A 27,119-nucleotide genomic window follows, 5' to 3' on the forward strand; every position below is an offset into this window, starting at 1 on the left:
CTGAACCGGCCTCGAGGCGAGAAAAAAAGAAAAAAAAAAGAAAAAGTAACGCGATCTACGCCCCCGTGTACGACGATTCTCTGAGACAGCTGCTAAGGGTTGATCATAAGTACTTGTTTTCACAAAGCTGATAATCAAGAACGACATGATATAATTCTTTAGTATGTTGCAGTTAGGTTTTCTATCATCTTTTCTTCTTGTAAAATTCCAGGAATAGATCATCGGATCATTATGTAATGTAGTTATATGTACTTAGTGGGAAAAGAAAAGCCCCAAATTAAAACAGTATCAGTATCAAACACGTCGATAGTAGTAACAACGATGCTGCACGGGTTACAAACCCAGCTGGACTATCATGTAGTGTATATGGATTGCTCAAGCGGATGCCCGCTCCTGATGCACTGCTAGTTCTATTACTCGTATTTGACAACTCTTCTGAGGCTGACACAGAAAAACTGTCAAATTGACTACTAGATGTTCTAGGACTCGTAGTTGTTCTTGAAGTGTCATAAAATGACCGACCTGCACCTGTAATCACACCGTTTGAGTATGCTGCTGTTAATTGGCCAGGAACAGTGAGCATATAACCCGACCTATGGGATGGATAGAGCGTCAAGTTTCTTGTACTGCTACTATTCATCATTCTTGCGTAAGGGATATATCCGGATTTAATCTTCTTGATAACAGTGGATGCATTAGTTTCATTTGCATCATCATTAACTGCATCATCTTCAATCTTCTTTGCCTGCGCAATCGCTATAGTGTTATCCTCTAAGTCCATTGCCATATATATGTTTTTCATAAACGCTTCTCCTAGTATGTTTAATCCCGTATTGGTATTAGCATATAGCGTCAGAAAACAAGCTTCTTGGCCCGAACTGAAAAACATCGAAGAGTTGGTGGATGTGTCGTAAGTAGACGATAATAAATCACGCAACGGAATTTCAATTACCAATTCTCGGAGTGTAAAACCAAGGGAGACACCCATATTGGCCATAGAACATTGGACTAGCCACCTGTCTAGGGATTCCACATAAGTAGCCGCAATTTGAACGGCGATCTGAATGATTGTATTAGTTGGCAGATAACTAACAGAAGAAGTGGAATCTAGTAAAGCTGGGCTTAAAAAGTCCTTCGAAGTCATGTTCAAGCTTTGTCCACTATTCGACACAATATAAATCGGACCTAATGGCACGATTGGATATCCAGTACTCACCGCACTACTCACTGGATCGACATACGGAATTAGGTCAAATTTTCCCAGCGTACCAGTAAACAGTGAAGGATCAACTCCCCCAAGAAGCAGCTTTCCACAATTGTATATTGGATCTCTATGCGTCTGGTATGTGGAAGTGTCCCCAGCCAACCACAATGAATATGACGGACTTTCAATGAGGTTTACATCTTTCAATAAAGATAAGAAGTAAGATTGTTCTGTATAATGGGAACTGTCAGCTGCAGAGCCAGGATTTGTGATCTTACCGCTCAACCCTAACAAACCTGATGTCTTAAAATTTGAGGATTCTACACTAAAAAATGAAACGTTAGAAATTGATAGACTTCCTGAGTTGAATTGTACATTACCTCGAGTCTTCAGTAATTCTGTTACCAAGGTACCGGAAGAATTTTCTGATGAGATATCCGTAAAGTTCATGTCGTCTGTTATCAAAGTACAGTTAACGGCTCTACCGTCAACGAAAGAAAATTCATATATTTGCCCAGGAGAAACAGGAACTGATGATGTAGATTCGTTTGCGAAGTAACTAGGATGGCTATTACATACATCTGAGAACTTACTGCGGCTATCATTCGTTCCAGACGCTACATTTAGGTATGGTTGAACGATATCTACTTCAAGTCGCTGAAGTTGACCAGGTGTGCCGAACGTACTATTCACATAATAGTTTCCGTTAACATCTTTACCCACTGTTAGCACAGGAAACGGGTCCTCTTTCGAAAAAGAAGTTTTGGAATTTGCTGTAGTTGTTGTCTTAGCAGTGCTAGCCGTTGCGGATACAAGCTGAAACGTTGATATGAGCCACAGACACCACAAACTTAGGCATGACATAGCAAAAAAAAACACGGCAAATGAAGCAAACAAGCTGCCACCAGATTTTGAAAGATCTTCCTCCAAGTGCTCTATTTCCTAGAATATTTGGCTCAACGCAAATTGTATATACTTTATCTTATAATAACGTAACTCACAGTTAAATGCACATTTGTTCTAGGATGATGAGCCGCGGCGTTCAAAATCTCGTGTTTCTTCGTTCCGGGTGATGACATTCGTCATAGGATTGGCACGACCGAAAGTTATGATACGTAGAAGGCATGTCGGCTCATAGCTGTGGCAGAGCAGAGGTCTATAGGGTATATTAACGTTTGGTTGACTGCTTTTTGATGGTACGTTCATGATACAAGCAGTAGGATCAATAATAATCAGTTTTTTTGAGGTAAGTCGTTTATCATAGTCACACCAGTGGCGGTGATGATGGCAAAAAATTAATTGAACGGCATATGCGAGATGTTGGTATTATAAGATAATTGTCTGAATAACGTTGTTGAAAAGGCAATATTTTTTAGGTATATAGAATGCATTAGAAGTTTTCCCCGAGCATATAGGGATCCACAAAAAGGAATTAATAATTCCACATAACACTACGACTATTCCCTATGTTTATACGTTGGCCTTCATCATGCTATTAAATTTTAGTCCTTGTGTCCCAGCTTCCACGGATTTCGATGACTATCTCTCACAATCTGTGTTATTTTCCAATATCTTTAATGATAATGCACTAATATCTTTAATGATAATGCACTAATATCACGAGTACTAGTCAATAGAGGATAACCTACTCTTGTACCTACATAACATTAATTTCACAGTGTGTGTTGTAGATTGTCCCTTATCTTTCATTATTATCTCTGTTGGAATAAGTGATTACTACTATACATTTATCCGTATAAATTGGAGTAGTTGGTGACGAACATTCTTTAACATGATACTAATAATAATGGGTAAATGAATACAAACATTCTTATGATGATACCAATTAAATTGGAATTTTAGGCAACTTCTAATAATAGAATCCACTGCAGTAGTAAGATAAAGATATATTAATTGACGAGAACTTAGTATATAAGAGGATGAGTTATCACCAAAATCTTTTCATCAATGTTCCGAATTATGGCTGAACCATTGGGATTACCTAAGAAATGGGTGAATTTTGAGATAATTGTTGGGATTCCATTGTTGATAAAGGCAATATTATTTGGTATATAGAATATACTAGAAGTTCTCCTCGAGGATATAGGAATCCCATAAATGGAACTCGTAATTCTACATAATTCTGTATATGCTTTTATTGTTATTTTATATGCTGTCAGTCATTATCCTATTACAATATCAATCCTTGCATTTCAGCTTCCACTAACTTCGATGACAGCTTCTTATAACTTATGTCATCTTCTAACACCGTATATGATAATGTACTAGTAGTATGACTACTAGTTGATAGACGATAGTTGATTTTCATTCCAACAGCATAGATGATAAGATCTTAGTCATGGCTTATCTTCTTATATAATAAGTTCTGACGAATTATTAGATCTTTATCTCATAACTGCGGTAAATTCTATTATTAGAATTTTCCTACTGCAATTTATACGAAGAACGTATAGTTGCAATCACTTATTCCAATTTATACGAATAAATGTATAATAGTAATCACTTATTCCAACAGAATACTACTATTTATATATGTTGATTATTATTAATGCTTTGAGTCGCGTGTCTAAGTTCGTTTCAGGTGTAAGTAGCAATTACCATTTTGAGTAGTTGCTAATGTTTCATTTACAACATAGTCGTCACTGCTAACTTTTGCTATACCGTTTCAACCACGTCGGTCTTTGCAAAAATCGGCTTCAGTAGCTCAGTAGGAAGAGCGTCAGTCTCATAATCTGAAGGTCGAGAGTTCGAACCTCCCCTGGAGCAAATTTTGAACTTGTCAAAACAAGGTTTTATTTTTTTTACTCCGAGGTTATAACGATGGCCATGCCACACAGGCCTCATGTAATGAGGTGCTAAAAGCGATGGAATTGCAAGAAACTATAGATCATAAAAGGGATCGTGAGGACAAAGCCCTGCAGATTTTGTACTCTAGAATTGTTTATAACCGAATGCATGTTCATGAAATTACGGACATATTTACAAATTTTACTTATGAACTTATTGTTATCATTATTGAATATTTAATATCTTTAGTGCCCATGTTGATATTAACTGAGACACTTCAAGGTTTCCTTTATGGTACTTGTACATCTATTAACATCATCATCATTAAAACTAGGTTCACTGCCTTCTTCAAACATCGCTTCATCAGTAAACAAGGTGCTATCAGCTGGTTCCTCAATGCTGTTGTTATCATCAACTAATTGTGTTAATAATCTTTGGTCAAATTTTTTTGGAAATGGCCAGCCTCGGTCTTTGATTATCTGGATCAAAGCCATATGCCTTATCTCAAAGCCTCCATATAGTATTTTATCATACCAGGAGCGTGCTCCTTTTTCATCTCTTATTTTGACACAATGCATCACCATTGCAGAACAAAACTTGAACGTTAAAGGCACCCCGTTTTTATGCATTATCTGTAACAATTCTGATATTTCAGCTTGCGTTAACGCATAATTTTTATAGGCGACTATGGAAAAGGGGCATATCGTGGTCGTTAGGATCACATTTTTGGCGAAATGTTGAGAATAAAAGTTCAGAAGAATATCATAGGCTAGTTTTGGTTCACGTGCTTGAAATCTAATATAGTTTAAGAAAACGTTCAGGATCCCGGTATCATTTCTCCAGTATCTATATTTACTAGCTTCTTTGGAAAGAAAACTTCTGTACTTGTAATATAAATCAAGAAGACAATCTTTCAATTGGCCTCTTCCAAGTGAAACAGACGCAGAAGACAATAGACTTCTATAAAGCTCCGTTAGAATCGGAACAGTTACTGCTGAACCTATTCGCATTGATTTTGGCAGAACACTACTGCTGGTTTTTAACTCTTTGGTTAAATCGGATGCTGTTAAAGTCGTTGACTTTGAATGGTAAAGCCATCCCCAAATTCCCAGTTCGTTTAAAATAATAGCAGACGGTTTTGAGCTGTACGATGAAAGAACGTATTTACACACCAATTTAGGGTCCCGAAAGGCTTGGAAAGATGCAATCAGCTCACCCATTAAAAATTCTTTAAACAATTTATGCTTCATCAATGAACTACTCTGCAAGCAGGATATTACATCAAAAAGTTCTTCCTGCCTATTAGAGACACGCAGCAAGTTTAGATAATGATGTATAGGAAAGTTTAAAATGTGCTCCCTTCCATCAATGTGATTAATTAATCCTGAACTGATAATAAATTTCAATTCCTCTTGGAAGGTCTTCATAAATAATACAACATTTCCACTTTTCAGAAGATAATAGAGTAAAGCATTGTTGAACTTGACATAACGCAGGCTTTTTTGCTTTTTCCTATCCTTGCCGGAATAACTGTGCTGTTCCAACTTTTGCAATAGGGCCTGAATATATGATTCAATAAATCTGAAATTTTTTACCTTTGCGAGCCCCTTTACCAAAACGACTAAGCTGTCAAATGTATGTAATTTTAGTACCTTCTCCATTATAGGCTTTATATTTGTCTCATCATGCAAAAAAACTTGGAATGTGGCCAACTGTCTCTCCATCTCAGTACCCTTCATCAATCTATTGGTAAATTTCGTACAGTATCTCGAAGTGGAGAGAAGAACATCACTTTTCAAGAGAAAGAAATAATGATTGAAAGATTCCGTCTTTGGAACATGATTCCAAAACCACTCGTGGACCTCATCTGGTATATAAAATCCAATTTTTCTTGCGACCTCTGGGTATGACTTGTGTTGATGTGATATCACATCATATAAAAGCTTCTGCTTTTCGCATTTGGAGCAATCCTTAAGATTCAAAACATCTCGTAAAGCCTTGAAAAAAGATGCGTATTCTGTTAATCCAAAAGTATCACTTGATACAGTTCTTAATTGTCGGAGCTCGTATAAACGCTTTTGAACAATTTTTGTAGATCCGCCTTTGTTAGAGCATGGAATTAATCGTTCAAAATTGTCAAAGTGCACAGGTTTTAAACAATTCTGTTCATCCCTCAATACACAGTTCTTTGTAGATAAGAAACGAAAACTGGTAATAGATAGTGCCTGGTATGTGTTTGTGCTGCCCACAAGTTTATATAGCGGTAGAGTGGCCAAATGAGCCAAAGACCCTAAGTGAACCCGGCATATACATTTTACCATGCCAAAAGAACATCAAAATGGAATCCTGGCAGAGTTCAGAGAAATCATTATCATAGCTTCAATTAGCTCTCGCACAGCATAGCATCTTAAGTAATTCCTTTTTCTTAATCCACAAAGATCACTATATACGCGATGTTTTTTTTCAGATCTGATCAAAGAAAGCAAGAGATGTAACATCAATCCTGCTATAATTAGAATATGTGTGTTGATTATTATATTATATTCATGAAAGATATCGATCATTTGGCTGTATCATACTATCCGCTACACTTTTAGCCCTCTCTTTCATTATTCTGGAATATAAAGCCGTTTTAACAAGATTAAGTTTTTTTGGTGCTTTCATTTATACATTCGTTACAAGCATTGCGTTTTTGACCTTACTGTGAAACTTCCACTTTTGCTTCATCATTTCATTTTAGATCGTGTCCTCTTTCTGATATAACCATTTTTTTTTTTGTATGCCAGTACGTCGCTTGATTAACATAGTTCCTAACTCTTCGAAGCTAGACCCTTTAAAAGAGGAGGACTCAACACATCTGAAACAAAGTCAAATTAAAACATCCTCGAAAAAAGGTCTGGCGGTTTCAGAAAATTTTGGACACAAAAGCGACAGCAACCTTCCATTATCGAAATCCCGATCGAGTAGTAGTACGGCTAGTAGCATCGTAAGTTCAAATGGGAAGAGTATCGGCACAAGGCGTCCTAGCGCTAACCTAGGCTTTGATATAGGCAATCAAGATGCTTTGAAAAATGTGTTGGGTTATCATAATACATGCATGCCTACAACGAAGTACATTAGACCAATATCAGATGACTCAATAGGTACATCTAGCACAGAAATATTCTCCTCATCGCATTCGAACACAACATCTGATTCATTATGCACATCAGATGTTAGTTCAGAGGAGGGCGAAATAAGAAGCAGTAAGTTGAAGGACAATTCCTTCGTCAAAAGTGTAAAGGAAGCTGAAAGTAACAGCAATATCACACCTTCGAAGAAAAGCCGACCAGAATCAATACTGCAGAAAACACGAACAGCAGGTAGCGCTGATAAGACAATTTGCTCAATGAGCACAATAACTACATGCATTCCATCTCGTCAAAACTCACTAACAACCCCTAAACTTTCCAGGGTGGTAGGGGTGCCTGGATCGAATAATACAACTAATAGTATAACCGCATCACAATTCTCTTTCATAAGCGAAAATGATTCACCCCTTAAAGAGCATGGTGTAAGCACTGCAGCTCTCCATGAACCGAAACTCATGCCGATCACAAAAACACCATATGCGCATTCTAATAGCACTTCTGCAATATTACCATACAAGACAGCTCAGCTTACTCCTTCTCAACGTTATCGCTTGCGAAAAGAGCACAATGATCAGACTTTGCGTAAAGCCATAAAAAAGAGGGAAAAGTTCTATGAAGAACAAGATGCCAACTTAGAACTTCAAGAGGGCGATGTTGATGATTCATTAATTTGGAACATTCCAATGGCTTCTTTATCGACCAGCTCTTTCTTGACACTATCTAAAATTAATGAAAAGGGGAAGTGTCTGGATTTGACACGGGGAAATGAAGAAATATTAGCCCAAGAAAACCAACAAAGGGACAATCAACACACACCGTCTCCACTTGGTGCAGATAGGATTCTCAATAAAGTTCATTGTACAAAAAAACAGACATTAAATTCAAGTAACAAGTTAGAAGGATCATGCCTAGACTACAAAGAGCTTCCACCAACATGCATTCCAGGAATATCTCCTGTTTCTGACTCACAGTATATTCAGGATACCATGAAAAGTCTTTCTCAGGTCTACATACATAGCTCTGAAAAAATATCTAAAAATATTCTTTCTGGTCGCTCTAGATCGGTACAGTGTTTACCATTAGAATTCAAAGAAGCTAGTAACCAAGGGATGGAAGATCTAATGCTAGTCTCGAAAGATAAAGTTAAAGCCGTAAGCCATTTCCGTCCAAGTTGGCTGCCGCCCAAGGATTCCAAAGAGAGAAAACTACAAGAGAAGCAAATTTACAAGAATATTGACTTAGCATCGATGGAGGAATTACACAGAAACAAAGAACGCGATGAGAAATTCAAAAGAAACGAACAGAATAGAAACAAATTTCAACATTTACTAGACCGAGGCATTAGTCGCAATTCATCGCTAAACGAATTAAAGAAAGTGATATGGGAAACACCTTTGACATCGACAGTACGGCTTCAAATATATAGCCAACTTTTGCAAAGTGAAAGTTGCCTAATAACAGGATATTTTATAGAATCATTTGAGGAAATAATGCAGCTACTGAACAAAATGGACTTTCCGAAAGATAAAGAATTTGAAATAAGAAAACTAATTAAACATGACATACAAGAGAAAATATTCTATAAAGAAGGAACGAATAAGCAAATAATATCCGACTTGATGCTATTACTACAACTAAAATCTATATCCCAACAAGGTTTAGTTACTGGTGATGAGATGTTATTCTATCATTTTCTAACTGACCAATCGTTTGGAACTTTGAAGGAAAGTTGGGAAATGGTCAATTTAATACAGATGACATGCTTCAGTGAAATTTGCAAAGAAAAATATGATTCCAGAATATTAAATCCTAGAGGAATTGCTGCCCACCTCTTACGAAAAGATGAGTTCAAGAGCGAGTTCAATGGAAGTTGCTTGAATAGCAATACATGGTGGAACATATTGCAAAGAATGGATCATAAACTTTTTATGTGGGTGATGGATGTAATTATCATCCACAATGGTCAAAATTTTGCAAGCCATCCCATAAAACTTGAAACCTTTAAAGACAAAACATGGGAATACTATAGATCTAAGAAAGTCATTATAAATTACAAGATTTTAGTTTCATTAACTGTTAACGTATTGATAAATTACCATTTTGGATATGATAACCTGAAAAACTTATCAGACTTGAGTGATAAGAAATTTTGTATTCCGCTCTATACAGAGAACAGTATTGAAGAGGAAAACCTCAACAATATTTTCACAAAATGGTGGTTACATTATTACCGGAAATTACGTTAGTGCATATTACACATTTCAAGGGTTTAACAACCAGACTCTTTTCTCTTATCTTCATGTACGCTGTGAATGCACACAGATAGCAAGTATTATCAATCAGTTTAATATTATGTATTCAGTAAACAAGAAAATTAATTAATGTCATTATTCAGTTTCTCCTCATCAATTTCTCTTTTTTTTTTTTCTCTCTTACTGACTTCTACGGCATATACTTACGTGCTGCAAATTTTTTGCTACAGATGAGATGGTTCGCGAGAAAGATCCCGCCCAGCAAGTTTATGGTGATAATGAGTACTAGTGTTATCTTAAAGTATTTTTTTAGTCATGTTACTTCGCTTGAGAAAAGATAAAAAGAAACAAATACCTAAATACACACACAGTCATCATTTGCGTTCTTCAAAATAATATTTGTTACTAACTGAACCAAAGAAAGTAGTCTGTTATTTTGTTTCCTAAATTCATAATTTATTAATACTAATCAATAAGGTTCGTTGATATCGGTGCTAAAAAGTGTGGAGTGTAAATAAAAACTCCTTTCATGTCGTGTTCAAACAGCATATGGCCTGCTGTATCTAACTTGTGCGGGTCGTTGTCTTTCTTCACTTCTGTTATTTCACTGTTCCCCCAAATCATTGAAACTTATCGAGATAAATCTGTTGATGGGCTGTCGCCATATTTTTTGTTGGCATGGCTCTGTGGGGACATTACTTCGTTGATAGGGGCAAAGCTAACAGGACAGTTGTTATTTCAAATACTTCTCGCTGTTTATTTTTTGTTCAACGATTCGTTTGTATGTGGCCAATACTATTACTATGGTGTATTGTATGAAAATAAACTAGCAACTATCGGTCATGAGCCCAAACCTCTCCTTCCTGAATTGGTTGAGAATGGAGAACTTTTAAGAGAAGAAGAAGAGATGATACAAGATGGTAGCAGTGCCGAAAGCCCTAGAAGTAATAGAAGGAGGTCTGCCATTACGGCAGCATTGGCCTTAGCTCATACTATAAGTAGGGCTAGCGCATACCCGCTGAATGTAGGCTCTGTCCAATTGCAGGTAGCGCCACCTGGAGATGGTTTCCCTAATTCTGGTAAGGCCGGCGAACTGGGCACAATTTTGTCGTGGATTGGTGCCTCTTTCTACGTGGGCGCACGTATCCCACAATTAATCAAGAACTACAATAGAAAGTCCACTGACGGCTTATCTCCCTTCCTTTTTGCTACAACATTACTCTGCAATATCACGTATAATGTGAGTATTTTCACAAGTTGTCACTTCTTAACCAGCCAGAATAAGAGGGAATTCATCATGAAAGAGCTGCCCTTTATCTTTGGAAGCGCTGGGACAATCGTATTCGATTTGGCATACTTCTATCAGTATTACATCCTTTACGCAACTGATATGCAATTACGGGAACTGGAAAGAGAGCTATACAACCCTGAAGAAGACAGCGTGCAACACCGGGCGACCGAACACACATCCCTATTATCTGGTGAGACACAAACTTAGTTTTATATGCATAGTTATACTATTCACATTCAAACTGTGCATTCTCTTCTTAAAGCATCCCTTACGGGCCTTTTTCCCTATAAAGTATACTACTTTTCTTCCCGTGGAAAAGTACTCAGCTATAGTTTAGCCCCAATTTTAAGTATTTTTTATGTCTCCTATTTGAACTCTAAAGAGGTTCTGAGCATATATAGTTTGCCAAAAACTAGTGTACTGCAAGCAGGTGTTAACATTGAACACCCAACAACTTTCCTTAGTAACACATATTTCATTCTAGCCAAGATTGATGATTTTTCATTCTACCTAGCCGTTTGGAGCGAACCTGGCTGGGTTAACATCTCCTTAGTCATGGAGAAAAATTCGCCGGCAATTATCTTGAAAAAGAAATAATGCCCACGCGTATAAGAGTGGATCCAAGTTGCTCGAGGTTTTGAAACCTTCAGATTCACTTCTGTAGATTTAGTCATACTTGCCTATTAGAACAATACGGTACCGCAGCAAATCACAAGCAGTACAAAAGTAAACAACACTACTTCATATTATTAAACATGGTTCACAACAAAGTCACTATTATTGGTTCCGGCCCAGCTGCACACACCGCCGCCATCTATTTGGCTAGAGCAGAAATCAAACCAACTTTATATGAAGGTATGATGGCCAATGGTATTGCTGCCGGGGGTCAACTGACCACCACTACAGAAATCGAAAATTTCCCAGGTTTCCCAGAGGGCCTAACAGGTAGCGAATTGATGGACAGAATGAGAGAACAATCCACGAAATTTGGCACTGAAATCATCACAGAGACAGTTTCCAAAGTTGATTTGTCTTCAAAGCCATTTAAGTTTTGGACTGAGTTCAACGAAGATGCAGAACCTGTGATGACGGACGCTATAATTTTGGCCACAGGCGCTTCTGCTAAGAGAATGCACTTACCTGGCGAGGAAACCTACTGGCAAAAGGGTATCTCTGCTTGTGCCGTATGTGATGGTGCCGTTCCCATTTTCAGAAACAAGCCATTGGCCGTTATTGGTGGCGGTGACTCTGCCTGTGAAGAAGCTCAGTTCTTGACCAAATATGGTTCAAAAGTGTTTATGCTTGTCAGAAAAGATCATTTGCGTGCCTCCACCATCATGCAAAGACGTGCTGAACAGAACGAAAAGATTGAAATTCTTTACAACACTGTTGCTCTAGAAGCCAAGGGAGATGGTAAGTTATTAAATGCTTTAAGAATTAAGAACACTAAAAAAAATGAAGAAACTGACTTGCCAGTCAACGGTTTATTTTACGCTATTGGTCACTCTCCAGCAACAAAGATTGTTGCTGACCAAGTGGACGTTGATGAGGCTGGTTACATCAAGACTGTCCCAGGCTCCTCATTAACCTCTGTTCCAGGATTTTTCGCCGCTGGTGATGTCCAGGATTCTAAATACAGACAAGCTATTACTTCAGCTGGATCTGGCTGTATGGCCGCTTTGGATGCTGAAAGATACTTAACTTCTTTAGAATAAAAGCATTTTTCATTATAAAATAGATACACGCCAATATTGTATATACACATTCGACTAATTATTACTTATTTTCACTTTCCGAAATAAAAAGTCAGCCATCAACTATATTTTCTTTCACCTTAGTTTACAAAAGGCTGATGTATAATCTACACTGTGTGGTCGCTTTAAGCTTTTGAACGCATTACATGACGCATCAGATTAATTATATAATGATATATAACGCGTGGTTACCTATAAGCAGACTACTAGGTAATTACTGATTTTATTGCAGCGCTTTCTCGGCAGCATTTTTCTGGTCGCATTTTGTCAAAAAAAGAATACACAGATTAACTTGTTAAACATAGCTCAAGATCAAAACAGTTCTGTAGTAACAGTCGCGCTGCGTCCATTTTTCTAAGAAGATTCTAACATAGCTCCAAATATTAAAAATTGATCACTTTTTGAATTCAAAAACAACAAAAAAGCGAAAAAGTTTTTACTATCATTTTATTATGCCTGAAGCGACTCTGCTATCATTTACCAAGAAATTATTGGCTTCACCACCACAATTGACCAGTACAGACTTGTACGATGCGCTGTCAATCATACTAAATCTTTTAAAAAACTGTGATACAAGTAACAATGACAGTCTTTCAATCTATACCAAGGTTTCCAGTTTTCTCACGGCACTGAAAGTTACTAAACTTGACCATAAGGCTGAATACATTGCAGAAGCTGCAAAGGCTGTGCTGAGACATTCAGACCTAGTTGATCTACCTTTACCCACAAAGACAAAGTTATACTCGGAGGGAAAACCAGTAATCTTGGATATTGTAGGTACTGGTGGTGATGGGCAGAATACTTTCAACGTTTCCACATCTGCTGCTATCGTTGCTTCTGGCATTCAGGGCCTAAAGGTTTGTAAGCATGGAGGCAAGGCTTCTACATCTAATAGTGGGGCTGGTGACCTGATTGGAACGTTAGGATGTGATATATCCAAGGTAAATTCATCAACAGTGCCCAAATTATGGGCAGATAACACATTCCTGTTTCTACTTGCCCCCTTTTTTCATCATGGAATGGGTCATGTTTCAAAGGTACGTAAACTTCTTGGAATTCCGACCATTTTCAACGTTTTGGGACCGCTTTTACATCCGGTTAGCCATGTAAACAAAAGAATACTTGGTGTTTACTCAAAGGAGCTTGCACCCGAATATGCCAAAGCAGCCGCCTTGGTATATCCAGAAAGTGAAACTTTCATTGTTTGGGGGCATGTTGGATTAGATGAAGTATCTCCGATAGGCAAAACTACTGTTTGGCATATCGATCCGACATCACCTGACCATGAATTGAAAACTTTCCAATTAGAACCTTCGATGTTTGGATTAGAAGAACACGAATTGTCAAAATGTGCCTCATACGGTCCAAAAGAGAATGCAAGAATTCTAAGGGACGAAGTCTTGTCTGGCAAGTACCATCTCGGCGACAATAATGCTATTTACGATTACATCCTAATGAACGCCGCCGTATTGTACTGTTTGAGCCAAGGCCACCAGAACTGGAAAGAAGGTATCATCAAAGCAGAAGAAAGTATCCAGTCCGGTAATGCATTACGCTCTTTAGAATACTTTATAGCTAGCGTGAGCAATTTGTAGACAAATATTTTATAATTGGTGAATAAGCCCGATAGAGCTATATCTCTTTGTTATGACCTGAGCATTACCCTTATCACGCGTCGTGAGTTTAAACTCTTCATTATGAACGGAAACAAAATAAACAAAGAACTAATGCAAAACAATATATAGTATGCAGAAATATTCCACGAAAACTCCGTTAACTATACAGCCCTTATAAGTTAAAGGGGTTGAGGTAATATTCATGGACGAAGTGTCACACCTCCCAAATGGGAACTTGAAGAATATGGAGTTCACACCCGTAGGATTTATTAAATCCAAACGAAACTCTACGCAAACGCAAATTGTATCGCCAACTAAGGTTCCAAACATTAAGGATGGTGATGAAAACGAAGGCCCTGCCAGGAAAAAGCAAAGGACAAGTATTGATGATACCATTGACTCTACAAGGCTGTTTAGTGAGGCCTCACAATTTGATGATAGCTTTCCAGAAATTAAAGCTAACATTCCGCCCAGTCCAAGGTCAGGAAATGTTGATAAAAGCCGCAAAAAAAACTTGATTGATGATTTGAAGAAAGATGTACCAATGTCACAGCCTTTGAAAGAACAAGAAGTCAAAGAACACCAGTTGAAGAAAGAGAGATTCGAGCGCGCTCTAGAGAGCAAGTTACTGGGGAAAAGACACATAGCATACACACAATCTGATCTTTCCAATAAAGAGCTCTACATCAATGAAATCAAAAGTTTAAAGCACGAAATTAAAGAATTGAGGAAAGAAAAAAACGATAGTCTTAATAATTATGACATCCTTGAAGAAGAAACAGATGACTTAAGAAACAAATTACAAGAACTGAAAAACGAACTAAACACCAAAAACAAACTTGTGAATTCGAAAAAGGTAGAAGATCACTCTGGGTGCATAGAAGAGCGTGAAAGAATGGAAAGAAAATTGACTGAATCAGAAAAAAAATTGAAAACAATGAACGATCAGGTACATGAATTAGAAAATAATGCGAACGTACAAAATTCACGTGTGAAATCGAAGGAAGATGATTTGAAAAGATTACTGAACCAGTTAAACGAGTCAAAAAGCAGTGCAGAAGAAAAAGATAAACAATTGGAATCTAAGAACAGTGAATTGAAGAAACGAACAAATGAACTAAATGAATTAAAAATCAAGTCTGATGAGGTGGATACACTGTTACAGGAAAAAAAAAGTGAATCAGAAAGATTGACAAATAGATTATATGAACTTGAAAGTAAGCTCAATGAAAATGGCTCACAATCTTCTGCCAAAGAGAATGAATTGAGAGAGTCAAGAAAAATAATAGCTCAACTAGAAGAAAAAATAAACGCGAAAAGCTCACAATTGACTGAAAAAGAAAGTGAACTGGGGTCATTAATGACTCTAATAACTGAACTAGAGAATAAACTCAATCAAAAGGATTCACAGTTGGGCTCAAGGGAAGAAGAGCTAAAAACTATCAATGAACAGTTACAAAGAGATGTTAAGATTGCAAGACAGGAAACTGCCTCAAGAGATGAACAGGTATCAGACTTGCAAACCAAGATTCAAAAGTTAGAAAATGACTTATTTGTAATGAAAAAAACGCACAGCGAGTCTAAATCTCTCGCTAGTAGTGAATTAGAATCTAAAGAGAAACTTATCAAAACTTTAGAGAATGATTTAAAAGTTGCACAAGAGAAGTACTCTAAAACAGAAAAAGAACTAAAAGAGAGGGAGTTCAAGTATAAAATTTCAGAATCAAACTTGGAAGATGAAAACACCAAGCTGAATAAAAAAATCTCAACCTTGGTCACAGAAAACTCACAGCTAAAAATCAAACTAGACGAAGAATCGTCAGCTGCTTACCGTACGAAAGAAAATTATCAGACACAGTTAGATTCATTAAGGAAAGAAGTTGAAGAATATAGGAAAAGTGCAGAGGAATCTGAGGAAAAGGCAGAGGAATTAAAGATTAGAATTTCGGAAAATTCTGCCAAAGTATCAGAAAAGAGATCAAAGGATATAAAAAAGAAGGAGGAGCAAATAAATGAACTCACACACCATCTGAAACTTCAAGCAGATGAAATAAATTCATTAAAGACCATAATAGATAAGTACAAGAAAGATTTTAATGAGTCAAAATCTGAAGAAAGTAATATTCAACGTGACTTAAATCTACAGATACTCAATCTAGAAAACAAATTGATAGAGAGCGAAGATGAATTACGATCGCTTAAAGATTCTCAGAGAATTGAAATAGAAAACTGGAAAAGAAAATACAACAATCTATCTCTAGAAAACGACAGATTATTGGCAGAAAAAGATTCCACATTGGACAAAGAACACGAAGTGTCCATTTTAAACAGAAAAGTTGATGAGTTAAATAAAGAAAAATGGAACTTACAAGAGTCTAAAGAAAAATATAAACGTGAACTACAAAAAGTAATTACCGCCAATGAACGCTTGAGAAGAGAAAAAGAAGAACTGAATGAGAACGGCAATAATATCCGTGTCATGGAAGACAAAATGACCAGAATAAAAAAGAGTTATCTTAGTGAAATCACTTCCTTACAAGAGGAAAATAGAAGGCTTGAAGAACGTCTCATATTAAACGAGAGACGTAAAGATGATAATTCAATAATGCAATTGAACGAAATTATAAGTTATTATAAATTGAAGTATCACACAGAAGTAAGACATAATAACGACCTAAAAGTGATCAACGATTATTTAAACAAGGTGCTTGCACTGAGTACTCGCCGTTTAAGGTTGGACACAAGGAAGGGTGAGCATAGCTTAAACATTTCAATTCCGGATGATGACGAGTTAGATCGCGACTACTATAATAGCCATATATATACGAGGTATCATGACTATGATTACCCCCTTAGATTCAGTTCGAATAGAAGAGGCCCATATTTCGAGCGCCGTCTAAATTTCAAAACAGTTGCTCTTTTAGTGCTCGCTTGTGTGAGAATGAGGAGAGTTGCTTTTTACAGGAGATCTGATGATGCTAGACTGCGAATACTTAGAGACAAAATTGAGAGCAATAGTGGACGTATATCCTGGTAGTCTTCTTTACTGCATTCATGCACCTCATGTATACACTGGTTTCTACACGGGCTGGTCCATAATCAAGCTGCAGTAAATGCCAATGGAAGAAACTAAAACTTCTTCTTGTTTATGGAAACTTAATCTGAGATTACGGTGTACTATATTCCCCAGTATTGGCTCATTACGTTCATTCATTTCTTATTCACAACAGAAATAAAACATGCAACTAATATATTTAGCGTATTTGTATTATAGATTACTATTCAGGTTTATTAGCGTCCTTTTTCAATTCATTATAATCATTCACGGCCTCTGCAATCCTCTCCTTGAAAGTATCCGTTATCATTGCCAATTGATTTAACATCTCATAATGATTTTCTAAAGCATCGCATTTTTCAAGAAGTTGCTTGAACTTCGAAATATTCTTATCTATAGTATTTTCGATAATGCCATTCACCATCACTTCATTTTGCTTTTTACATAGCTCTGTGGTATCCAACTGTATACTTTGTACATAGTCTTTTATTTTATAAAGTAGGTAATCGTAATCGATTGTCAACTTGTCAATTCCAAGAGGATCATCACGAGTTGAAACTGACTCTCTGGAATGACTTGAGTTGTCTTGCATTCTAAATAACCCCAGTTAAGTTGGTTAAATAGACTGTTAATAAGTGAGAAAGTATACAAATCCCATACGAAGGAAAGTGCAACCTTTTTTATTCTGCGGTAAAGTATAAATGCAACTGAAATACTACAGATGGATACCACCTATCAATCAATTAGAGAAGATGAATGCCTGCTTTTGTAAGCAGGAGCGACTATTTTAATTATTGACCACCCGCTTGTAGAAAGCTCAGGAAAGACTAACCCGCACGTTCAGATACTATTAACCTAAAATAAACCTGTTTTAAAAACCACAAACCTACTCGGTATCGGTTATAAGCCCTAAGTAGTTTTGCCCTAATATTAATTATATCTTTAAAGGGGTTATTTACTATTCATGGCCATTTCAGGTTAAAAACCCTTCAAGTCACTATGAGATTCTTTGACGAAGACATCGCTTGGAGCATATCGCTACTTCGAACTCAAGTCACTTTTAAGTTAAATATACCACGTCTGTTAAATGCCACAGGGAATTGAGCTTACCTCAGAACCACTGAGAAAACCACGGTCTACTGAGAGTTCATTACTCAGGAAGATACAAAGAGCATGTAGATCCACGTTGCCTGAACCGGATTTAGGCTTGAATTTAGATGTTGCAGATTATATAAACTCGAAGCAGGGGGCAACCCCTAGAGAAGCTGTATTAGCGATTGAAAAATTAGTCAATAATGGAAACACACAAGCGGCAGTTTTCGCACTTTCACTACTAGACGTCTTGGTGAAAAATTGCGGCTATCCTTTACATTTGCAAATATCCAGGAAGGAATTTTTAAACGATCTGGTGAAAAGGTTCCCAGAGCAACCACCATTGAGATATTCCAAGGTCCAGCAAATGATCCTTAAGGCCATTGAAGAATGGTATCAAACGATCTGCAAACATGCCAGTTACAAAGATGATCTTCAATATATAAATGACATGCACAAATTGCTGAAATACAAAGGTTATACTTTCCCAAAAGTTGAGAAGGAAAATTTGGCGGTGTTGAGCCCAAATGACCAATTGAGGACGACTAGTGAACTGCAGGAAGAACAGGAAAGAGCTCAAGCTGCGAAACTAGAGGAGCTCCTAAGAAGCGGTAAACCTGATGATTTGAAGGAAGCTAATAAATTAATGAAAGTCATGGCGGGATTCAAAGATGACGCTAAGTTAGCTGTCAAAGAGGCAATCAACAATGAGTTAAATAAACTCAAAAGAAAAGCTGATTTGCTCGATGAAATGTTGAATTCTACTGCTGAACCCGATTTAGAAAATGAAACCATTCAAGAGTTGTATGGCGACTTGAAGTCAGCGCAACCAAAATTCAAGAAGCTGATTGAAGAAGAACACGATGACAATGCGCTCGTAAGCAACCTACTGAAATTTAATGACTCAGTGGTTCAGTTGCTAGAAAAATACAACTTGATAAAAAGTTTGAAGGGAGAAGGACAAAGTGCTATCAATATGAATGAATCCACAAAAGAGTTTAGTTTGATAGATTTTGGTGACGACCCAGCTGCAAATATTCCACCTGCACCATCTTCAGGCAAACCTTTACAACCTTCCGAAGATCTCTTAGGAGAGCTCAATTGTTCAAGCCTGTCATCTTCACCAAAGCCTCAAAAAAACAGTGCATTTGTTACTGATATATTTAGAGACAGTCGATCAAAGACTGATATTGATTTATTAGATTTTGATTCACCATCTATAGAAAGTATGCCTGCCAACTCATCATGTTCCAACTCATTTGATCCACTTATCAATTTGATAAATAACTCAGGTAACATCGAAGAAGATTCTGCTCAGTTACAAAAACAAACACTTAACGAATCAGATCACTTAAGAATTGATTATAAAATAGTTCGTGAATCCCAGGCAAAAATACGTTTAACTATCTTCTACTCGAACTTAGGGTGCGATCCAATCACTAACGTTACACTTCAGTTAGCATCTCCTAAAAGTACAACATTATTGTTGCAGCCACAATCAGGAAATTATCTTCAAAGTAACGTCAAAAATGGTATTCAACAGATCGTTTCAATCGAAGGTATGCCCCTTACTTCAGGAAAGGCTATTAAGTTGAAATGGAAAGCTAATTACAGCATCAAGGGGGTATCAAAGGAAGAATCAGGAACCACTACTTTACCTATATGATCAAGACTGGAGGAGAAAATGAAAGATAAAGATAACGTGTTCAATCACAAAGAAGGCAATGTTACGGTAGGATAGTAATCCAGAAAAGTAAAGTGTCTTAATTACGTAAATGATTATCTGTATAATATATAAATCAAAAAAATTCAAGAATCTGAAAAAATAAACTAAGATCGAAATCATAAGGTCGTAAAGTGGGATCATTATTTTTGAAATCTTTGCAAAATTTCCTGTGGGGTTGGTGATTTTATTTTTGAAGCAGAATTATTGTTCGAAAGATTGGAAAGAGAAGCTTGAGATGGAGATGCATTTGACAGTTGGGCTTGAGTTCCTGTTTTTAGTTGTTGCAATTGTTGAACTTGGTTGGACTCTTCTTGCAGCTGTAGTCTTTGCTGTTGTATCTGATGCTGTTTAAGCTGATGCTGTTGCTCTTTCAAGGTTCTATAATAGTTTTTTGCGGCTTTTAAAGCTGTCTCAGGCGTAATATCCGGCTTTTGCTCCAATAACTTTCTCGAGTAGCTTTCAATGATATCTTGCTCTGTGTACTGTTTCTGGTTTGATCTTGGAGTCGGCGCTTGCCCATTCCTAGTTACATTTGACGAAGACTTACCATTCGACGGGGCTGGGCTCTGGGCACTGGATGAATGAGCCTGCTGACTTTGTTGTTGTCTCTGTTGCAATCTGTTTTTCACTGTCCTTCTCAACTGAATATCCCTTCTTAGTGCCTCATCTCTTTGGGCCTTTAAAAGTGACATTTCTGCTGGAGTGGGGACCTTCATGTTTTTGCAGTCCAATGGTTTTCTTGGTTGAGTGGGATTAGGACGCGGTGTATTTTCCCTTTTCTTCATACACTTCCTAATGGCCTCAAACATGCTAGCCCAGCGTAGTCTTCTATGGCCTCTTTGTATGGATTCCATGTTTACACCTAGAGGAGATATCCTTCTGTTCTGTCTTTGTTGAAACTTATGCGCTTCGATTAGCCACTGTTGAGCGCTATGAGCTCTGGGACCCTTAAGGTCACTAAAATTAAATCGTTCATTTAGTTGTACAAACCGCTCAAAACATTGCCATGGAGTTCTACGTTCAATATTGGATAAATAAGAATACGTGAGGCGATGAGTCATATGCGCACTAATCAACTCCCAGTTGTAGCCGTAAGTATTAATATTTTTGACCAGTTCCTGGTCATCCTCGGATAACCATATTGTGGGTGTTCTATTCTGAAGATAGCGCAAAGAAGGTACTGTCGGAGGTCTTAGATAATGATTTCTTCTATTACCATAGAACATACCACGCCTTTTACTCAACTGCGATATTGACGGTTCTTCGTCAATTAATTGGCGCTCAAGTAACTTATAAAAACCATTATCATCCAACGATACGACTGATTTAGAAATGGGAATGAACGCTAAAGAATCATCCTTTTTTGGCCTTTCCTCATTAATACCACTATATAAAGGTAAATCTTGAACCAATGTTTTCTCAAAAGCGTTGAATTCATCAACAGAGATTAAAAGCTTAAATGGAGGATCCGAATCTTTTTCTAATTTTTCAGTTCCAATCGATACTAATGATGCAGCTGCTTCAGGTTGTGAACAGACAGTTATACTCGACGAGGATGGCTTTGTTAGAAGAACTTTCGTATCAATCGAAGAAACGACTCGATCGTTTGTACCCTCTTGGAATAGTCCATCACCTGCAAAATTAAGCTCGTCCCTAAATATTTGTTCATTGCTGCCATTTTCACTACTATAGTCACCAGTAGTAGCACATTTGTTTGAACTAATATGATTAAGGTGTAAAGAAGCTTCAGTGTTATCCGTATGAGAAAGGTTAGCTTGTGAGTCTTGTATTGAAATATCCGACAGTTTGCATAACTTTTCAGGTATTTGCCCATCGTTTGGTGATGTATTTTCTTTGCCAATCTGCAGTTTTTTATGCTTCACACAGCATATTTGTCCATAGGTCCAATAATCCTCTATTGCTTGTGCTATGGTGTTACAGACGGCTACTTTATATTTATAACCTTCTTTAAAATCAGCTTGCATCCATTTAGCTTCTTCTAAAAGTATGTTTTGATGAGTACTATATTGTTTCCATGGATCAATGAATCTTTTAGGTTGTCTTAAAGACCATAATCCAAGTCTTCTTAGTTCCTCTATTCGTGAGCCAACAACTGTGATTCTAGCCTCGTTTAGAGCATTGTTTATAATATTAGTGGTCAAAGCTTTATGAGCTCTCGGTATTAGATTAATAAGAGGCAGGGTTTGTGACATGTACTTCAATTCTGCTAAGGGCAAAGCCTGGGGTATTTTTGATGGTATGTAATCGTTCATTAACAAAAATACTGTCTCTGATACGTCAAGATTGTTCTGATTATAATGATCCGATGTCTGTACCTCTTTTCCCATAATGTTCTTTATTAATGGATCCTTGAATCTCTCTGCAGGTTCAACCTTGGTAGGATCTGCCGGTGGGTATTCTATGTTCTCATAGTACGTATAGTGTGCTAAAGCACTGGGCACAGGAGGCCGTGGGGACATTGGGAGTGACGAAATTTCTGAATTATTGGAAGATTCTAGTGACTGAGACTGCGTTTTTTGTCTTTTCTCATGCTGCTGTCTTTCGTTACCCATAGTTGGCTCAAATGTCCTTTTATTCCACATATTTCTTGCCTTTTCTACTGGCCTTAAAGAATCCATTATGTTGTCAGTAATTGGATTGTTATTGTTTGGTATGAAATGACTTTCTGATTTGCCTGACATCTTTTCGGTATTACCCAGAGATTCGTGTCCCATTTTAGAATCTGTTGATGCTTGGTTAGGTACTTTCATCAGGCTTGTATCCTTAGATTTTTTCTTCGCCGTGGGAGTCATGGCTGTTTGTAGAAACTTCGGAAGTAATGTATCATCAAATCTTATACCCCTTCGTATATCAGTTTTCTTCAGGAAGCCATCTATTTCCCTCCGGAGTTTGCTCTCATCCGTCAACTCTAACAGCTGGCTTAAGCGAGATACGCAGTAAAGTTCAATTAGTTTTCTATCTCTTTCTTCAATTAAATCGTCTATTCTGGTGAGCTTCTTTTTATCACTAATATGGTCATCACTGAGTGGTATTGAGCCAGAAACTGCGGGACTTGAACGTGAGGACATATTTTTGGTAAGGATTGTGTTTTTACCTTGACTTCCCTGAATTATCTCTATCTTTTGGTTCGGCGGCTAACTCCTACGGGTAATACTTCGCCCTTCAAAATTTCGCGCCTGTTGCAAAAATACACAAAAATCCTTATCCCTTCTAACGGTTTGGGAGGGGGAGAAACACTCACTTTGTAATTTACGGCGCAAATACCTGTATGTTCCGGTTTAAAATTTTGAACACTTGTGTGCCGATTATGTTGTGTAGGGATCAGACTAAATAACCTCTTGCGATATTACAATCTAATGACACTTTGCACCGTATACACTATATATCTCTATTTGGAACGCACGAAATTGAGAAGATGATCGCCCAAAAAATTTTCAGCGGTGGCGAATTAATTTTTCCGTCATCGGATGTTGAAAACTACGTATACAATGACATATTGCTTCGAGCTGTCGTCGTTGCATTTGCGTGTTTGTCACAGAGTTGCACTGCGTCATCTTTGAATGGGAGGATTAACTATTGTTGTCATCTTTTAGATCACCAGGTGGAGATTTCAGATTCCAATTCATTGATACTTTTGACAAGGCCCTCATGATCAAGAATCATATAGGAATTGATAACACCCTTTCTAGCTTCTGATTCAAAGTGAATTTTGGCATGTTTCTCAAAAAAGCGGTCTTCTTCATGAAAGTAATCCACCTCGTCAGCCTTTATCCTCTTCTTGGATCTTTCGTCCTTGTTTTTATTCTTGTTACCAGATCCAGCATCATCGTCAGTATCGAAATTTACTTCGTATTTTCTGGTGACGATGACGTAGAAATCATAATGTCTGTCATCTCCAAGCGTTGCAGTGACATCCTCCAGAGTAATTTTATACAAAGGCGGAACAACTTCGGGAGGCATATTAATCAATCTTTCACTGAGAACCAAAGCGCAGCTTTTGTTACCGCTATCAGTAATAGTTTTGAAGAAAGTAGAGAGCCTCATGTCTACTTTTTGTAGATATTTAGCATAGTCACTATTGTGGCTGGCCTTGAAATCAACGAAGGAAAGAAAACAGTATGGATCAGATTCCTTACCGTCAGTTTTGATTGTGGTAGTTGGGAATGCTAGGATCAAATCTGCCAAACTGCTTAGTTGAATTCTGGTGCTTTCTTGAGGACCAAATAACTGACGTAATAAGTTCTTTAAGGCATGGAAATCAACATCTGGATTTCCACCGAAAAAATCAAAGTCAATATTTACGATCTCTTCATCCCCATTTTGCTCTTCTTCGTTCTCTGAATCGGTACTGCTAATGTCAATTTCAGACTCTTCACTCCCATCTTCTTCTTCTTCCGTGTTTCTCCTCTTCCTATTCTTCAAGTCATTTAGTTTGATAGCTTGAACCATCCTTGCTAGTTAATTTAGAATCTTTTGAAAACAAAAATTTCGTAAATAATTTAAGAACTAAATTTCTAACAATAAATGGAGCTGACAATTTTTCATTGACATAATTTTTCTATCTCAATCTCATCACCAGAAATGCAGGCTCGAAATAAACTACCGTTAAAAGTGATATTATTGTTTTTACTTCACAATCTAAAAAGTTTTATTCTAGCTAGAGTTTTATCACAAAATCCGGATCAGTTTAATTTGATAAGTTGTACCTTACAGCCTAACCAGTAATACCTGAATTTCTGGTCCAATGAAGGAAGTTTGACTTTTTTTGTTACTAACTGAATTTCTTCCCTCTAGTACACTATTGGCATTTCCGTAACAGTATTTCAATGTCATTATATATACATTAGATAACTACCACCAAATTCTATCTCATCACAGATATTCAAGTGTCAATAGTCCAGCGCTATTGGAGAATACGTAACACTTACCTCCTAGACTTGTTTCATTCCATTTTGTACACGTTATATTAATTCCGTGGGCATCTATTTTAGCTTTACTCACATCATTAACTGTCAGCGGATAGACTTCATAAGCGCTATCCATTCTATATTTGTCATCTTTTATGCTATAATCCCATTTCCAAAGTCTTAATGACTTTTGAGTCGCCGAAGCATTTTTAATACCATGAAGAAGGCGTCTGGCTGCATTCGTTATAATCAGGCTTCCATCAGCTGATCCAGCAAGAACCATTGGATGTAGTCGTGAAACTCCAATAGCCGTTATAGTTGTTTCTCGTGATACTAAAGGGTGAACTGCAAAAGCAGCTCTGGGCGGCACAGCCCTTAATGAACTAGCACCATCTGAATAGATATACGAATAGATTTGAGGACAATAGACGACTGGAACCAAGTTGCTTCCTCTGAATCTAGAGATCGTCGTTTTTGTTGTAGCAATGTGCTTTGGGTTAAAAACGTAAAAAAAGCCGTCTACGGATACTGTACTGACGACTGTATCTTCAAAGTTTGAATAGCCAGTTGAAACAGATATTATGTATGAATCATGGACTTGTTCATAAAATGAAGGCAATTCTGGCTCGGTTAAGTCAAATTCTGCCACAAATCCGTTTTTAAAACCGCAAACAACAGTGGTGGGAGACAAAAAATCAAAACTGGTTATTAAACTGTCGGCCAATGACAAGACCAGAGACGGCTTTTCACATATTTTAAATACGTGAAGATCAGTTGTGCTTTCAATGATTTCCAAGAAATTTACTGTACCTTCCTGAGTTACAAATGATAAACAACCAACCAGATGAGATGTGCAACATCCTTCGTGCCATTTAAGGTCCCAAACTTCACCAAATGAGTGTACAATGGTTTGGACCTTTACAAACTGTAGTGAGGATGTGTTTATTTTAAAAATTTGTATGCAGGAGGAGTGTTTTTCTTTGTCAAACATTTCCAAATGTTCATTTAAAGGCTCATCCACGTACTGTGATACGGCAACGGCAAGATATTGTATTTCTTTGCCTGTTTCGTTATTTTTTTCTATGTTGAGCCACGCAATATCTGTTACCAGTCCTCCTACATTGTAAATGAATCCATTTCTTCTCCCGTTAGGGAGCACGGGAAACTCTATTTTATCGCCGGTTGATATCACTGCATCCACATCACCGACAAGTAAATTCAGTCTTTTTTTCCTCAATTCAACCATATTTTCAAACTCTATCTTATTAATTTCATGGTATACGGTTTTATTCTTGTTCCCAATAATTTTATCATATACATTCTCCCTTTTACATGGTGGTTGTAGGCACACGAAATAGGGGGAATCAGGCTGGATATTCTTTAACGGGAAATCGAAAACGCTAGTTTCGAACCCTTCCTTAACTTTTGCTAGCTGTAGTAACTTTTCCTTATTCAGCCCGTAAATTCTTTCAATCTTATCTCTAGCGCTTGAAAGATCTTTTAGGAGTCTAATGGGACGTCCCTTCTGTTCTAGACTTGACCCGGGGTGGCTCTTCACGTTTTTGGTCAAAATCTTTTTAGGACGAGGTTTTTGTTCGATCTTTCTCTTACCTTTTGGTTGATCAGAAGCACCGCTTCTATCATCATTTAGATGAGTGACTTCCTTTTCAGCAGGCCTCTGATCATTCTCACTTTCTATCTCAACATCCTCACTTTCCTCACTTTCCGCTTCCTCATTCATAATAAAATCATCATCGTCGGTGTCATCAACACTAATCACTTGTGGAGTATTTATCGCATCATCGCGGTCAACATTCACTAATTGCGCCAAATTTGCAACTGCTTTTCTCGAAGCGTTTCTTCTAGGCCTTTTGCTTACTGAAACATCAGATAGAGATATGTTCAAACTGTCGCAGGGAACATCTGCTGCCACAGACTTTTTGGGTCTTCCTCTTTTCTTTTCAGGTTCTACTGCCATCGCTACTGATTATTTTCCTATTATATATGTTCGCAACAAAACTATTGTGGATAAAATTTCCGAAGTTCACTAAGAGGTATCAACTCTTTCTTCTGAGTTATGCAACTCAGCCTTGGAGAAGAGAGATTCTAGTTCTAACTCTGACACTTCTTTTCAGCCCACTCGCATAAAATAGGATGTTGTTTATCTTCTTTTGCAACGTAGGGTTTTCGAACCGCAGCTTTCCGGGTGATGCCCATATTCAGTATTTCAATACAAAAACAGCAATTTTTGACAGGAAATGT

At 37.4% G+C, this 27,119-nt stretch overlaps 12 protein-coding genes and 1 non-coding gene across 13 annotated transcripts; 7 read left to right on the forward strand and 6 right to left on the reverse strand.

Moving 5' to 3' along the window:
- Window positions 1-277: 277 nt before the first annotated feature.
- On the reverse strand, window positions 278-2,068 carry YPS7 (putative aspartic endopeptidase; the record flags this gene model as incomplete). Its single annotated transcript, XM_056221544.1, has 1 exon — window positions 278-2,068. One exon carries the CDS (start codon window positions 2,066-2,068, stop codon window positions 278-280), a length of 1,791 nt encoding a protein of 596 aa, XP_056081324.1.
- A 1,850-nt stretch (window positions 2,069-3,918) lies between these two features.
- Smki_4.trna23M lies at window positions 3,919-3,991 on the forward strand. Its single transcript has one exon. It is a non-coding gene; the product is annotated as a tRNA-Met (tRNA).
- A 284-nt stretch (window positions 3,992-4,275) lies between these two features.
- Window positions 4,276-6,333, reverse strand: ATP22 (Atp22p; the record flags this gene model as incomplete). The annotated part of the gene is made up of 1 exon (XM_056221545.1): window positions 4,276-6,333. The coding sequence occupies one exon, from the start codon at window positions 6,331-6,333 to the stop codon at window positions 4,276-4,278; it is 2,058 nt and encodes a 685-aa protein (XP_056081325.1).
- Window positions 6,334-6,791: 458 nt separating this feature from the next.
- Window positions 6,792-9,389, forward strand: SBE2 (Sbe2p; the record flags this gene model as incomplete). Its single annotated transcript, XM_056221546.1, has 1 exon — window positions 6,792-9,389. The coding sequence occupies one exon, from the start codon at window positions 6,792-6,794 to the stop codon at window positions 9,387-9,389; it is 2,598 nt and encodes an 865-aa protein (XP_056081326.1).
- Window positions 9,390-9,924: 535 nt separating this feature from the next.
- YPQ2 (Ypq2p) lies at window positions 9,925-10,893 on the forward strand (the record flags this gene model as incomplete). Its single annotated transcript, XM_056221547.1, has 1 exon — window positions 9,925-10,893. One exon carries the CDS (start codon window positions 9,925-9,927, stop codon window positions 10,891-10,893), a length of 969 nt encoding a protein of 322 aa, XP_056081327.1.
- A 548-nt stretch (window positions 10,894-11,441) lies between these two features.
- Window positions 11,442-12,401, forward strand: TRR1 (thioredoxin-disulfide reductase TRR1; the record flags this gene model as incomplete). The annotated part of the gene is made up of 1 exon (XM_056221548.1): window positions 11,442-12,401. The coding sequence occupies one exon, from the start codon at window positions 11,442-11,444 to the stop codon at window positions 12,399-12,401; it is 960 nt and encodes a 319-aa protein (XP_056081328.1).
- A 491-nt stretch (window positions 12,402-12,892) lies between these two features.
- TRP4 (anthranilate phosphoribosyltransferase) lies at window positions 12,893-14,035 on the forward strand (the record flags this gene model as incomplete). The annotated part of the gene is made up of 1 exon (XM_056221549.1): window positions 12,893-14,035. The coding sequence occupies one exon, from the start codon at window positions 12,893-12,895 to the stop codon at window positions 14,033-14,035; it is 1,143 nt and encodes a 380-aa protein (XP_056081329.1).
- A 223-nt stretch (window positions 14,036-14,258) lies between these two features.
- SPC110 (Spc110p) lies at window positions 14,259-17,093 on the forward strand (the record flags this gene model as incomplete). The annotated part of the gene is made up of 1 exon (XM_056221550.1): window positions 14,259-17,093. One exon carries the CDS (start codon window positions 14,259-14,261, stop codon window positions 17,091-17,093), a length of 2,835 nt encoding a protein of 944 aa, XP_056081330.1.
- Window positions 17,094-17,334: 241 nt separating this feature from the next.
- CNL1 (Cnl1p) lies at window positions 17,335-17,703 on the reverse strand (the record flags this gene model as incomplete). Its single annotated transcript, XM_056221551.1, has 1 exon — window positions 17,335-17,703. One exon carries the CDS (start codon window positions 17,701-17,703, stop codon window positions 17,335-17,337), a length of 369 nt encoding a protein of 122 aa, XP_056081331.1.
- Window positions 17,704-18,198: 495 nt separating this feature from the next.
- On the forward strand, window positions 18,199-19,869 carry GGA1 (ubiquitin-binding protein; the record flags this gene model as incomplete). Its single annotated transcript, XM_056221552.1, has 1 exon — window positions 18,199-19,869. One exon carries the CDS (start codon window positions 18,199-18,201, stop codon window positions 19,867-19,869), a length of 1,671 nt encoding a protein of 556 aa, XP_056081332.1.
- Window positions 19,870-20,069: 200 nt separating this feature from the next.
- Window positions 20,070-23,018, reverse strand: EAF1 (Eaf1p; the record flags this gene model as incomplete). The annotated part of the gene is made up of 1 exon (XM_056221554.1): window positions 20,070-23,018. The coding sequence occupies one exon, from the start codon at window positions 23,016-23,018 to the stop codon at window positions 20,070-20,072; it is 2,949 nt and encodes a 982-aa protein (XP_056081333.1).
- A 526-nt stretch (window positions 23,019-23,544) lies between these two features.
- On the reverse strand, window positions 23,545-24,399 carry BCP1 (protein-transporting protein BCP1; the record flags this gene model as incomplete). The annotated part of the gene is made up of 1 exon (XM_056221555.1): window positions 23,545-24,399. The coding sequence occupies one exon, from the start codon at window positions 24,397-24,399 to the stop codon at window positions 23,545-23,547; it is 855 nt and encodes a 284-aa protein (XP_056081334.1).
- A 423-nt stretch (window positions 24,400-24,822) lies between these two features.
- On the reverse strand, window positions 24,823-26,835 carry TFC6 (transcription factor TFIIIC subunit TFC6; the record flags this gene model as incomplete). The annotated part of the gene is made up of 1 exon (XM_056221556.1): window positions 24,823-26,835. The coding sequence occupies one exon, from the start codon at window positions 26,833-26,835 to the stop codon at window positions 24,823-24,825; it is 2,013 nt and encodes a 670-aa protein (XP_056081335.1).
- Between the last annotated feature and the right edge of the window lie 284 nt (window positions 26,836-27,119).

This window comes from Saccharomyces mikatae (assembly GCF_947241705.1).
Source record: "Saccharomyces mikatae IFO 1815 strain IFO1815 genome assembly, chromosome: 4".
In the NCBI taxonomy this organism is placed as follows: Eukaryota; Fungi; Ascomycota; class Saccharomycetes; order Saccharomycetales; family Saccharomycetaceae; genus Saccharomyces; species Saccharomyces mikatae.